Source organism: Carcharodon carcharias, chromosome 5 (assembly GCF_017639515.1).
Source record: "Carcharodon carcharias isolate sCarCar2 chromosome 5, sCarCar2.pri, whole genome shotgun sequence".
In the NCBI taxonomy this organism is placed as follows: Eukaryota; Metazoa; Chordata; class Chondrichthyes; order Lamniformes; family Lamnidae; genus Carcharodon; species Carcharodon carcharias.
Genome location: NC_054471.1, coordinates 5,344,139 through 5,360,042, shown reverse-complemented (window position 1 = coordinate 5,360,042; position 15,904 = coordinate 5,344,139). Strand labels below are relative to the sequence as shown.

The following is a 15,904-nucleotide window of genomic DNA, read 5'->3' as shown; positions in this document are numbered from 1 at the left end:
GACTTGGGGGAACACAGATTTAAGGTTTTGGGCAAGAGATTCTGGGGAGGAAAAGGATGTGTGGAAGACCTTTTTTGCACAGTGAAACCGGCTGCTTCCGAGGTCGTGGAAGTGGAAATGATTAATGATTTCAAAAGGAAATTGGACTTGAGGGAAATAAACTTGCAGGGCTATGGAGATAGAGCGGGAGAATGTGATGACTGGATTGCTTTACAGAGAGCTGGTATGGACAAGATGAATTGAATGGCTTCCTCCTATGTTGTAATGACTCTATGTGAGGCAAAGTTCAGCCTACCCAGTAAACACCTACGGATAAAAACAAGAAAAACTGCGGATGCTGGAAATCCGAAACAAAAACAGAATTACCTGGAAAAACTCAGCAGGTCTGACAGCATCGGCGGAGAAGAAAAGAGTTGACGTTTCGAGTCCTCATGACCCTTCGACAGAACTTGAGTTTGAGTCCAAGAAAGAGTTGAAATATAAGCTGGTTTAAGGTGTGTGTGTGGGGGGCGGAGAGAGAGGTGGAGGGTGGGGAGGTGTGCCTACGGAACTGCCAGCTGCCAATTCACAACAGCACATAGCTATGAGGAGCTACCTCCACTATCGCTGCACATCTCCTACTGGCTGCTTATGGAATGCAGTCAACAGTGCTTAGGAACAGGAGGGCCGGCGAAGAAGACCAGCATAAAAGGACCTCTGGATCGGGAAGGGCAGCATTTGTTGTCCGTCCTCGATGCCCAGACAACTGAGAGGCTCCAGAATAAGGTTCAGAGTGTGGGACTGAAATTAAATGTTGGCAGGACCATCTATGGTGATAGATTCCCTGCCGTGCCTCACATCAATCCTGTGCTCGCTGACCTATATTGGAAAACTTTAATTTTAAAGTCCTCATCCTTCTTTTCAAATCCCTCTATGGCCTCGCCCTCATTTCTGGAATCTTTTCCAACCCCACAACCATCAAGCTCTCTGCGCTTATCTAATTCAGGCCTCTTGACTATTCCCAATTTTAATTGCTCCACTATTAGTGTCCATGCCCTCAGCTGCTTAGGTCATAACTTCTAGGATTCCCTCCCTGAACCATTCTACCTTTCCCCCTTTAAGACGCTCCTTAAAACGACTTCACTGACCAAGCTCGGTGTCATATTTTATTGATACTGCCTTGGGAACGTTGGAAGTCAGTTGGGATTTTACAAGAATCAAGAGAGCCCACCAAAGACCAGATTTCATTTTCACAATTAGTAACAATGGGAATTGAACTGATCTCCGGGTTATCATTGCAAAAGCAAACCAATCCATAGAGAGCAAAGGAAATGAAAATGACTTCAAACTCTTGACCGTTCATCAATCAGAAGAAGCCTGTGTTTTAAGAACACCTTTCACAGCTTCAGGAGGGTGGAAAGCACCTTACAGCCAGTGAGTTACTTTTAAGTGTTGTAATATAGGAAGCACAATGGCCAATTTGCACACAGCAAACTCCCAGAAACAGGAAAGCAATATCAGCCATAAAATCTGTTTGTGATGTTGGTTGGTTTGAGGGATATATATTAACCTGGACACCTGGTAGAAGTCCACTGATGTTCTTCAAATAGTACCTTGGGATCTTTTATATCTAGCTTAGAGACAGATGGGGTCTTGGTAAAAGATCTCATTCAGATAGACACTTTGGTCAGTGCAGCACTCCCTGAGCATTGGGAGTATCAACCTGGTTATGTGCTAACAGCTCTGAAGTGGATCTTGAACCTACCCCTCTGACTCGGAGTACAATATCCACTGACACATTTGGCAGGAATTTGCCAGGTGGTGAACTGTCCATATTCAGTATTTTTATACATTACAACAGTGACTAGAATTCAAAAAGTACTTCATTGGCTGTAAAGTGCTTTGAAATAAACAGAATTACCTGGGAAAACTCAGCAGGTCTGGCAGCATCGGCGGAGAAGAAAAGAGTTGACGTTTCGAGTCCTCATGACCCTTCGACAGAACATGTCTGGTGATCACGAGAGAGAGAGCTGCATTTTTCTAGCATTTTCGTTTCTTTTCTGACCAATTGTTCTGTCCCTGAGAAAGTAATTTTACATTTTTGAACTGTTGTTAAATGTCTCCATTATAATTGATTATTAGATTTTTGAAACTAATTTTTGTTAAAATAATTATTTTAAAGTTTATTCGTGTGTATGTCCCAATTTTTATTTTACTCTGTCAATGTTTTTAAAAGTGATTTGATTTTAGTGATTTTTGTTTCCTGGTTGGCTGTCTGTGGGAATTCTTTAATGTGATTAGCTGCTTGGATTTTGATTGACAACACTGTCCCTCCATGCTGGAAATCCCCATGAAAGAGTAGTGTAATTTGCTGCACAAGGAGAGGTAATGTTCTTGGCACAGTGTTCTCTAGATCAATCAGCAAGACTTTCTTCAAGGTCAGCGGAGAACACCCAAAATATAGGTTCCTTTATCCATCACATCCTCAATAAATGGAGGACACAACACAGCTAGGTCTGTGTTTGCTTCTCTATGTATATCAAAAAAGTAACCAGTAATTTATTCTCATTCCAACAGGCCATTTTTTGAAGGAATGTCACATTCCAGCTCACAAACCGAGATTGTCAGCCTCCAGAGCCATAAGAGCCAAACGAAGGAACAACCAAGTCCAGTGAGTCTCTCTCTCTATTTAATTGATGGACCTTCACTCCAGTCCAGTGAGTCTCTCTCTATATAACTGCCGGACATTCACTACAGTCCAGTGAGTCTCTCTCTATATAACTAACGGACATTCACTACAGTCCAGTGAGTCTCTCTCTGTATAACTGACGGACATTCACCACAGTCCAGTGAGTCTCTCTCTATATAACTGACGGACATTCACTACAGTCCAGTGAGTCTCTCTCTATATAACTGATGGACATTCACTCCAGTCCAATCAGTCTCTCCCTGTATAACTGACAGACATTCACTACCAGTCCAGTCATTCTCTCTCTATATAACTGATGGACCTTCACTCACAGCCGAGTCAGACTCACTCTATATAACTGATGGACCTTCACTCCGAACACATTCAACCTCTCCCTATATAACTGGTGAACATTCACTCCCATCTCAGTCATTCTCTCTCTATATAACTGATGGACCTTCACTCCCAGTCCAGTCAATCTCTCTCTATATAACTGATGGACCTTCACTCCCAGTCCAGTCATGCTCTCTCTATATAACTGATGGACCTTCACTCCCAGTCCAGTCATTCTCTCTCTATATAACTGACAGACATTCACTCCCAGTCCAGTCATTCTCTCTCTATATAACTGATGGACCTTCACTCACAGCCCAGTCAGACTCACTCTATATAACTGATGGACCTTCACTCACAGTCCAGTCATGCTCTCTCTATATAACTGATGGACCTTCACTCCCAGTCCAGTCATTCTCTCTCTATATCACTGATGGACCTTCACTCCCAGTCCAGTCATTCTCTCTCTATATAACTGATGGACCTTCACTCCCAGTCCAGTCATTCTCTCTCTATATAACTGATGGACCTTCACTCACAGCCCAGTCATTCTCTCTCTATATAACTGATGGACCTTCACTCACAGCCCAGTCATTCTCTCTCTATATAACTGATGGACCTTCACTCCCAGTCCAGTCATTCTCTCTCTATATAACTGATGGACCTTCACTCCCAGTCCAGTCATTCTCTCTCTATATCACTGATGGACCTTCACTCCCAGTCCAGTCATTCTCTCTCTATATAACTGATGGACCTTCACTCCCAGTCCAGTCATTCTCTCTCTATATAACTGATGGACCTTCACTCCCAGTCCAGTCATTCTCTCTCTATATAACTGATGGACCTTCACTCACAGTCCAGTCATTCTCTCTCTATATAACTGATGGACCTTCACTCCCAGTCCAGTCATTCTCTCTCTATATAACTGATGGACCTTCACTCACAGCCCAGTCAGACTCTCTCTATATAACTGATGGACCTTCACTCACAGCCCAGTCAGACTCACTCTATATAACTGATGGACCTTCACTCCCAGTCCAGTCAGACTCACTCTATATAACTGATGGACCTTCACTCACAGCCCAGTCAGACTCTCTCTATATAACTGATGGACCTTCACTCCCAGTCCAGTCATTCTCTCTCTATATCACTGATGGACCTTCACTCCCAGTCCAGTCATTCTCTCTCTATATAACTGATGGACCTTCACTCCCAGTCCAGTCATTCTCTCTCTATATAACTGATGGACCTTCACTCACAGCCCAGTCATTCTCTCTCTATATAACTGATGGACCTTCACTCACAGCCCAGTCATTCTCTCTCTATATAACTAATGGACCTTCACTCACAGCCCAGTCAGACTCACTCTATATCACTGATGGACCTTCACTCCCAGTCCAGTCATTCTCTCTCTATATAACTGATGGACCTTCACTCCCAGTCCAGTCATGCTCTATCTATATCACTGATGGACCTTCACTCACAGTCCAGTCATTCTCTCTCTATATAACTGATGGACCTTCACTCCCAGCCCAGTCATTCTCTCTCTATATCACTGATGGACCTTCACTCCCAGTCCAGTCAGACTCACTCTATATAACTGATGGACCTTCACTCCCAGTCCAGTCATTCTCTCTCTATATAACTGATGGACCTTCACTCCCAGTCCAGTCATTCTCTCTCTATATAACTGATGGACCTTCACTCCCAGTCCAGTCATTCTCTCTCTATATAACTGATGGACCTTCACTCCCAGTCCAGTCATTCTCTCTCTATATCACTGATGGACCTTCACTCACAGCCCAGTCATTCTCTCTCTATATAACTGATGGACCTTCACTCCCAGTCCAGTCATTCTCTCTCTATATAACTGATGGACCTTCACTCCCAGTCCAGTCATTCTCTCTCTATATAACTGATGGACCTTCACTCACAGCCCAGTCATTCTCTATATAACTGATGGACCTTCACTCACAGTCCAGTCATTCTCTCTCTATATAACTGATGGACCTTCACTCCCAGTCCAGTCATTCTCTCTCTATATCACTGATGGACCTTCACTCCCAGTCCAGTCATTCTCTCTCTATATAACTGATGGACCTTCACTCCCAGTCCAGTCATTCTCTCTCTATATAACTGATGGACCTTCACTCACAGCCCAGTCAGACTCACTCTATATAACTGATGGACCTTCACTCCCAGTCCAGTCATTCTCTCTCTATATAACTGACAGACATTCACTCCCAGTCCAGTCATTCTCTCTCTATATAACTGATGGACCTTCACTCACAGCCCAGTCAGACTCACTCTATATAACTGATGGACCTTCACTCACAGTCCAGTCATGCTCTCTCTATATAACTGATGGACCTTCACTCCCAGTCCAGTCATTCTCTCTCTATATCACTGATGGACCTTCACTCCCAGTCCAGTCATTCTCTCTCTATATAACTGATGGACCTTCACTCCCAGTCCAGTCATTCTCTCTCTATATAACTGATGGACCTTCACTCACAGCCCAGTCATTCTCTCTCTATATAACTGATGGACCTTCACTCACAGCCCAGTCATTCTCTCTCTATATAACTGATGGACCTTCACTCCCAGTCCAGTCATTCTCTCTCTATATAACTGATGGACCTTCACTCCCAGTCCAGTCATTCTCTCTCTATATAACTGATGGACCTTCACTCCCAGTCCAGTCATTCTCTCTCTATATAACTGATGGACCTTCACTCCCAGTCCAGTCATTCTCTCTCTATATAACTGATGGACCTTCACTCCCAGTCCAGTCATTCTCTCTCTATATAACTGATGGACCTTCACTCCCAGTCCAGTCATTCTCTCTCTATATAACTGATGGACCTTCACTCCCAGTCCAGTCATTCTCTCTCTATATAACTGATGGACCTTCACTCCCAGTCCAGTCATTCTCTCTCTATATAACTGATGGACCTTCACTCCCAGTCCAGTCATTCTCTCTCTATATCACTGATGGACCTTCACTCCCAGTCCAGTCATTCTCTCTCTATATAACTGATGGACCTTCACTCCCAGTCCAGTCATTCTCTCTCTATATAACTGATGGACCTTCACTCCCAGGCCAGTCATTCTCTCTCTATATAACTGATGGACCTTCACTCCCAGTCCAGTCATTCTCTCTCTATATAACTGATGGACCTTCACTCCCAGTCCAGTCATTCTCTCTCTATATAACTGATGGACCTTCACTCCCAGTCCAGTCATTCTCTCTCTATATAACTGATGGACCTTCACTCACAGTCCAGTCATTCTCTCTCTATATAACTGATGGACCTTCACTCCCAGTCCAGTCATTCTCTCTCTATATAACTGATGGACCTTCACTCCCAGTCCAGTCATTCTCTCTCTATATAACTGATGGACCTTCACTCACAGTCCAGTCATTCTCTCTCTATATAACTGATGGACCTTCACTCCCAGTCCAGTCATTCTCTCTCTATATAACTGATGGACCTTCACTCACAGCCCAGTCAGACTCACTCTATATAACTGATGGACCTTCACTCCCAGTCCAGTCATTCTCTCTCTATATAACTGATGGACCTTCACTCACAGCCCAGTCATTCTCTCTCTATATAACTGATGGACCTTCACTCCCAGTCCAGTCATTCTCTCTCTATATCACTGATGGACCTTCACTCCCAGTCCAGTCATTCTCTCTCTATATAACTGATGGACCTTCACTCCCAGTCCAGTCATTCTCTCTCTATATAACTGATGGACCTTCACTCCCAGTCCAGTCATTCTCTCTCTATATAACTGATGGACCTTCACTCCCAGTCCAGTCATTCTCTCTCTATATAACTGATGGACCTTCACTCCCAGCCCAGTCATTCTCTCTCTATATAACTGATGGACCTTCACTCCCAGTCCAGTCATTCTCTCTCTATATAACTGATGGACCTTCACTCCCAGTCCAGTCATTCTCTCTCTATATAACTGATGGACCTTCACTCCCAGTCCAGTCATTCTCTCTCTATATAACTGATGGACCTTCACTCACAGCCCAGTCATTCTCTCTCTATATAACTGATGGACCTTCACTCCCAGTCCAGTCATTCTCTCTCTATATAACTGATGGACCTTCACTCCCAGTCCAGTCATTCTCTCTCTATATAACTGATGGACCTTCACTCCCAGTCCAGTCATTCTCTCTCTATATAACTGATGGACCTTCACTCCCAGTCCAGTCATTCTCTCTCTATATAACTGATGGACCTTCACTCCCAGTCCAGTCATTCTCTCTCTATATAACTGATGGACCTTCACTCCCAGTCCAGTCATTCTCTCTCTATATAACTGATGGACCTTCACTCCCAGTCCAGTCATTCTCTCTCTATATAACTGATGGACCTTCACTCCCAGTCCAGTCATTCTCTCTCTATATAACTGATGGACCTTCACTCACAGCCCAGTCAGACTCACTCTATATAACTGATGGACCTTCACTCCCAGTCCAGTCATTCTCTCTCTATATCACTGATGGACCTTCACTCACAGCCCAGTCATTCTCTCTCTATATAACTGATGGACCTTCACTCCCAGTCCAGTCATTCTCTCTCTATATAACTGATGGACCTTCACTCACAGTCCAGTCATTCTCTCTCTATATCACTGATGGACCTTCACTCCCAGTCCAGTCATTCTCTCTCTATATAACTGATGGACCTTCACTCCCAGCCCAGTCATTCTCTCTCTATATAACTGATGGACCTTCACTCACAGCCCAGTCATTCTCTCTCTATATAACTGATGGACCTTCACTCACAGCCCAGTCATTCTCTCTCTATATAACTGATGGACCTTCACTCACAGTCCAGTCATTCTCTCTCTATATAACTGATGGACCTTCACTCCCAGTCCAGTCATTCTCTCTCTATATCACTGATGGACCTTCACTCCCAGTCCAGTCATTCTCTCTCTATATAACTGATGGACCTTCACTCCCAGTCCAGTCATTCTCTCTCTATATAACTGATGGACCTTCACTCACAGCCCAGTCAGACTCACTCTATATAACTGATGGACCTTCACTCACAGCCCAGTCATTCTCTCTCTATATAACTGATGGACCTTCACTCACAGCCCAGTCAGACTCACTCTATATAACTGATGGACCTTCACTCCCAGTCCAGTCATTCTCTCTCTATATAACTGATGGACCTTCACTCACAGCCCAGTCATTCTCTCTCTATATAACTGATGGACCTTCACTCACAGTCCAGTCATTCTCTCTCTATATAACTGATGGACCTTCACTCCCAGTCCAGTCATTCTCTCTCTATATCACTGATGGACCTTCACTCACAGCCCAGTCATTCTCTCTCTATATAACTGATGGACCTTCACTCACAGCCCAGTCATTCTCTCTCTATATAACTGATGGACCTTCACTCACAGTCCAGTCATTCTCTCTCTATATAACTGATGGACCTTCACTCCCAGTCCAGTCATTCTCTCTCTATATAACTGATGGACCTTCACTCACAGCCCAGTCATTCTCTCTCTATATAACTGATGGACCTTCACTCCCAGTCCAGTCATTCTCTCTCTATATAACTGATGGACCTTCACTCACAGCCCAGTCATTCTCTCTCTATATAACTGATGGACCTTCACTCACAGCCCAGTCATTCTCTCTCTATATAACTGATGGACCTTCACTCACAGCCCAGTCAGACTCACTCTATATAACTGATGGACCTTCACTCCCAGTCCAGTCATTCTCTCTCTATATAACTGATGGACCTTCACTCACAGCCCAGTCAGACTCACTCTATTTAACTGATGGACCTTCACTCCCAGTCCAGTCATTCTCTCTCTATATAACTGATGGACCTTCACTCCCAGTCCAGTCATTCTCTCTCTATATCACTGATGGACCTTCACTCCCAGTCCAGTCATTCTCTCTCTATATAACTGATGGACCTTCACTCCCAGTCCAGTCATTCTCTCTGTATATAACTGACGGACATTCACTACAGTCCAGTGAGTCTCTCTCTATATAACTGATGGACATTCACTCCAGTCCAATCAGTCTCTCTCTGTATAACTGACAGACATTCACTACCAGTCCAGTCATTCTCTCTCTATATAACTGATAGAACTTCACTCCCGGTCCAGTCAGCCTCTCTCTGTATAACCGATGGACCTTCACTCCGAACACATTCAACCTCTCCCTATATAACTGGTGAACATTCACTCCCATCTCAGTCAGTCTCTCTCTCTATTTAACTGATGGATCATTCACTCCCAGTACATTCAACCTCTATATAATTGATGGACCTTCACTCACAGCCCAGCCAAACTCTTTCTATATAACTGATGGACCTTCACACTCAGTCCAGTGAGTCTCTCTCTTTATAACTGATGGACCTTCACTCCCAGTCCAGTCAGACTCTCTCTATATAACTGATGGACCTTCACTCACAGCCCAGTCAGACTCACTCTATATCACTGATGGACCTTCACTCACAGCCCAGTCATTCTCTCTCTATATAACTGATGGACCTTCACTCACAGCCCAGTCATTCGCTCTCTATATAACTGATGGACCTTCACTCCCAGTCCAGTCATTCTCTCTCTATATAACTGATGGACCTTCACTCCCAGTCCAGTCAATCTCTCTCTATATAACTGATGGACCTTCACTCCCAGTCCAGTCATTCTCTCTCTATATAACTGATGGACCTTCACTCCCAGTCCAGTCATTCTCTCTCTATATAACTGATGGACCTTCACTCACAGTCCAGTCATTCTCTCTCTATATAACTGATGGACCTTCACTCACAGTCCAGTCATTCTCTCTCTATATAACTGATGGACCTTCACTCCCAGTCCAGTCATTCTCTCTCTATATAACTGATGGACCTTCACTCACAGCCCAGTCATTCTCTCTCTATATAACTGATGGACCTTCACTCCCAGTCCAGTCATTCTCTCTCTATATAACTGATGGACCTTCACTCCCAGTCCAGTCATTCTCTCTCTATATCACTGATGGACCTTCACTCCCAGTCCAGTCAATCTCTCTCTATATAACTGATGGACCTTCACTCCCAGTCCAGTCATTCTCTCTCTATATAACTGATGGACCTTCACTCACAGCCCAGTCAGACTCTCTCTATATAACTGATGGACCTTCACTCACAGCCCAGTCAGACTCTCTCTATATAACTGATGGACCTTCACTCCCAGTCCAGTCAATCTCTCTCTATATAACTGATGGACCTTCACTCCCAGTCCAGTCATGCTCTCTCTATATAACTGATGGACCTTCACTCCCAGTCCAGTCAATCCCTCTCTATATAACTGATGGACCTTCACTCCCAGTCCAGTCATGCTCTCTCTATATAACTGATGGACCTTCACTCCCAGTCCAGTCATTCTCTCTCTATATAACTGATGGACCTTCACTCCCAGCCCAGTCATTCTCTCTCTATATAACTGATGGACCTTCACTCACAGCCCAGTCAGACTCACTCTATATAACTGATGGACCTTCACTCACAGTCCAGTCATTCTCTCTCTATATAACTGATGGACCTTCACTCCCAGTCCAGTCAATCTCTCTCTATATAACTGATGGACCTTCACTCCCAGTCCAGTCATGCTCTCTCTATATAACTGATGGACCTTCACTCCCAGTCCAGTCATTCTCTCTCTATATAACTGATGGACCTTCACTCCCAGTCCAGTCATTCTCTCTCTATATAACTGATGGACCTTCACTCACAGCCCAGTCAGACTCACTCTATATAACTGATGGACCTTCACTCCCAGTCCAGTCAATCTCTCTCTATATAACTGATGGACCTTCACTCCCAGTCCAGTCATTCTCTCTCTATATAACTGATGGACCTTCACTCCAAACACATTCAACCTCTCTCTATATAACAGGTGAACATTCACTCCCATCCCAGTCAGACTCTCTCTATATAACTGGTGAACATTCACTCCCATCCCAGTCAGTCTCTCCCTGTCTTACCCAATAGCTGACTGTTATAAGTGAATGCAATGGATTTACAGATTCCGGTCCAGCACCCATGCTGGAATGGAAACTGGGCCAATAAAAATAGAAAATGCTGGAAAAACTTAGCAGATCTGACAGCATCTGTGGAGAGAGAAACAGGGCTATCGTTTTGAGTCCGTATGACGCTTCTTTAGAGCTCTGTTCAGAGCAATGTTACAGAACTCTGAAGAAGAGTCATACACACTCGAAACGATAGCCCTGTTTCTCTCTCCACAGATGCTGTCAGACCTGCTGAGTTTTTCCAGCGTTTTCTGTTCTTATTTCAGATTTCCAGCACCGGCAGTATTTTGCTTTTATCTATGGAAACTGGGCTGTCAGTGCACATTGAAAACAATAAGTCCCTCTCACCAATGTGGTAAGCAATTTCTACTCATTTTTTGTCCAGTTCAAAACAGCCATCCAAACCATGCTGGATTGTCCAATTCCAAATGGTCATCCTCGTACACAACTCCCTGCCCACACCTTGCCTCTCGCCCTGCCCTGTGACGGAGTAATCCAGTCATTCTGACAATAACTGCATTATGTTTATCTGCACCTGAGCTATATTTCACAGTGTAAAACTGTTGATCAAACCATGGACACTGGCTTCCTGCATTTTGACAAATTCAACTTTCCCACTCCATGGCGAACATGTGATTCAAAAATTGTTGCATGTAGAAGGTACATTCAGTGGTTGAAACTATAATTACAGCTGTGATGTCACTCGTCCCCTTCTCCCTCCACAGGCTGAATTCTGTCCAGTAGAGAATGAGAATGCGAGCAGCACCAGTCTGCAGGAGGAGGCTGCTGTCGAAGCCATATCCCTCGTAAGTATAACATTCCAGAGCAGGTGTCGCAGTTACAGACTGTGATGGATGACAGGAACAGTGTTACATAGACTGACCTGGGTGACGGGGACTGTGTTACACTGACTGCCCTGGGTGACGGGGACTGTGTTACGCTGACTGACCTGGGTGACGGGGTCTGTGTTACATTGACTGTCCTGGGTGATGGGGTCTGTGTTACACTGACTGTCCTGGTTGAAGGGCTCTGTGTTACACTGACTGCCCTGGGTGACGGGGTCTGTGTTACACTGACTGTCCTGGGTGACGAGGTCTGTGTTACACTGACTGTCCTGGGTGACAGGGACTGTGTTACACTGACTGTCCTGGGTGACGGGGACTGTGTTACACTGACTGATGGGTGACGGGGTCTGGGTTACACTGACTGTCCTGGGTGACGGGGTCTGTGTTACACTGACTGTCCTGGGTGACGGGGTCTGTGTTACACTGACTGTCCTGGGTGACGGGGTCTGTGTTACACTGACTGTCCTGGGTGACGGGGACTGTGTTACACTGACTGTCCTGGGTGACGGGGTCTGTGTTACACTGACTGTCCTGGGTGACGGGGACTGTGTTACACTGACTGTCCTGGGTGACGGGGACTGTGTTACACAGACTGTCCTGGGTTACGGGGTCTGTGTTACACTGACTGTCCTGGGTGACGGGGACTGTGTTACACTCTCTGTCCTGGGTGACGAGGACTGTGTTACACTGACTGCACTGGGTGACGGGGTCTGTGTTACACTGACTGTCCTGGGTGACGGGGAATGTGTTACACTGACTGACCTGGGTGACGAGGACTGTGTTACACTGACTGTCCTGGGTGACGGGGACTGTGTTACACTGACTGTCCTGGGTGACGGGGACTGTGTTACACTGACTGTCCTGGGTGGCGGGGACTGTGTTACACTGACTGTCCTGGGTGGCGGGGACTGTGTTACACTGAATGTCCTGGGTGACGGGGACTGTGTTACACTGACTGCACTGGGAGACGGGGTCTGTGTTACACTGACTGTCCTGGGTGACGGGGACTGTGTTACACTGACTGTCCTGGGTGACGGGGACTGTGCTACACTGACTGCACTGGGTGATGGGGTCTGTGTTACACTGACTGTCCTGGGTGACGGGGTCTGTGTTACACTGACTGTCCTGGGTGGCGGGGTCTGTGTTACACTGACTGTCCTGGGTGACGGGGTCTGTGTTACACTGACTGTCCTGGGTGACGGGGACTGTGTTACACTGACTGTCCTGGGTGACGGGGTCTGTGTTACACTGACTGTCCTGGGTGACGGGGACTGTGTTACACTGACTGTCCTGGGTGACGGGGACTGTGTTACACAGACTGTCCTGGGTTACGGGGTCTGTGTTACACTGACTGTCCTGGGTGACGGGGACTGTGTTACACTCTCTGTCCTGGGTGACGAGGACTGTGTTACACTGACTGCACTGGGTGACGGGGTCTGTGTTACACTGACTGTCCTGGGTGACGGGGACTGTGTTACACTGACTGTCCTGGGTGACGGGGTCTGTATTACACTGACTGCCCTGGGTGACGGGGACTGTGTTACACTGACTGTCCTGGGTGACGGGGACTGTGTTACGCTGACTGTCCTGGGTGACGAGGACTGTGTTACACTGACTGTCATGGGTGACGGAGTCTGTGTTACACTGACTGTCCTGGTTGACGGGGTCTGTGTTACACTGACTGTCCTGGGTGACCGGGTCTGTGTTACACTGACTGTCGTGGGTGACGGGGTCTGTGTTACACTGACTGTCCTGGATGACGGGGACTGTGTTACACTGACTGTCCTGGGTGACAGGGTCTGTGTTACACTGACTGTCCTAGGTGACGGGGACTGTGTTACACTGTCTGCCCTGGGTGACGGTGTCTGTGTTACACGGACTGTCCTGGGTGACGGGGACTGTGTTACACTGACTGCCCTTTGTGACGGGGTCTGTGTTACACTGACTGCCCTGGGTGACGGGGTATGTGTTACAATGACTGTCCTGGGTGACGGGGTCTGTGTTTCACTGACTGTCCTGGGTGACGGGGTCTGTGTTACACTGACTGTCCTGGGTGACGGGGACTGTGTTACACTGACTGTCCTGGGTGACGGGGTCTGTGTTACACTGACTGTCCTGGGTGAAGGGGTCTGTGTTACACTGACTGTCCTGGGTGACGGGATTTGTGTTACACTGACTGACCTGCGTGACAGGGACTTTGTTACACTGACTGTCCTGGGTGACGGGGACTGTGTTACACTGACTGTCCAGGGTGACGGGGTCTGTATTACACTGACTGCCCTGGGTGACGGGGTCTGTGTTACACTGACTGTCCTGGGTGACGGGGTCTGTGTTACACTGACTGTCCTGGGTTACGGGGTCTGTGTTACACTGACTGCCCTGGGTGACGGGGTATGTGTTACACTGACTGATGGGTGACGGGTTCTGTGTTACACTGACTGTCCTTGGTGACGGGGACTGTGTTACACTGACTGTCCTGGGTGACGGGGAATGTGTTACACTGACTGACCTGGGTGACGAGGACTGTGTTACACTGACTGTCCTGGGTGACGGGGACTGTGTTACACTGACTGTCCTGGGTGACGGGGACTGTGTTACACTGACTGTCCTGGGTGGCGGGGACTGTGTTACACTGAATGTCCTGGGTGACGGGGACTGTGTTACACTGACTGCACTGGGAGACGGGGTCTGTGTTACACTGACTGTCCTGGGTGACGGGGACTGTGTTACACTGACTGTCTTGGGTGACGGGGACTGTGCTACACTGACTGCACTGGGTGATGGGGTCTGTGTTACACTGACTGTCCTGGGTGACGGGGTCTGTGTTACACTGACTGTCCTGGGTGGCGGGGAATGTGTTACACTGACTGCCCTTTGTGACGGGGTCTGTGTTACACTGACTGCCCTGGGTGACGGGGTATGTGTTACACTGACTGTCCTGGGTGACGGGGTCTGTGTTTCACTGACTGTGCTGGGTGACGGGGTCTGTGTTACACTGACTGTCCTGGGTGACGGGGACTGTGTTACACTGACTGTCCTGGGTGACAGGGTCTGTGTTACACTGACTGTCCTGGGTGACGGGGACTGTGTTACACTGGCTGTCCTGGGTGACGGGGTCTGTGTTACACTGACTGTCCTGGGTGACGGGGTTTGTGTTACACTGACTGACCTGGGTGACAGGGACTTTGTTACACTGACTGTCCTGGGTGACGGGGACTGTGTTACACTGACTGTCCTGGGTGACGGGGTCTGTGTTACACTCACTGCCCTGGGTGACGGGGTCTGTGTTACACTGACTGTCCTGGGTGACGGGGACTGTGTTACACTGACTGCCCTTTGTGACGGGGTCTGTGTTACACTGACTGGCCTGGGTGACGGGGTATGTGTTACACTGACTGTCCTGGGTGACGGGGTCTGTGTTTCACTGACTGTCCAGGGTGACGGGGTCTGTGTTACACTGACTGTCCTGGGTGACGGGGACTGTGTTACACTGACTGTCCTGGGTGACGGGGACTGTGTTACACTGACTGTCCTGGGTGACGGGGACTGTGTTGCACTGGCTGTCCTGGGTGACGGGGTCTGTGTTACACTGACTGTCCTGGGTGACGGGGTTTGTGTTACACTGACTGACCTGGGTGACAGGGACTTTGTTACAGTGACTGTTCTGGGTGACGGGGACTGTGTTACACTGACTGTCCTGGGTGACGGGGTCTGTGTTACACTGACTGCCCTGGGTGACGGGGTCTGTGTTACACTGACTGTCCTGGGTGACGGGGTCTGTTTTACACTGACTGTCCTGGGTAACGGGGTCTGTGTTACACTGACTGTCCTGGGTGACGGGGTCTGTGTTACACTGACTGATGGGTGACGGGTTCTGTGTTACACTGACTGTCCTTGGTGACGGGGACTGTGTTACACTGACTGTCCTGGGTGACGGGGTCTGTGTTACACTGACTGGCCTGGGTGAAGGGGTCTGTGTTACAC

General features: G+C 47.3%; 1 protein-coding gene across 1 annotated transcript in view; it reads left to right on the top strand.

Moving 5' to 3' along the window:
- Positions 1-15,904, top strand: part of LOC121278340 (phosphofurin acidic cluster sorting protein 1-like) — a 765,476-nt gene that overhangs the window by 423,518 nt on the left and 326,054 nt on the right. Inside the window, 2 exon segments of the mRNA XM_041188648.1 lie at positions 2,557-2,650; positions 11,801-11,881. Coding sequence (XP_041044582.1) covers positions 2,557-2,650; positions 11,801-11,881 — 175 coding nt within the window.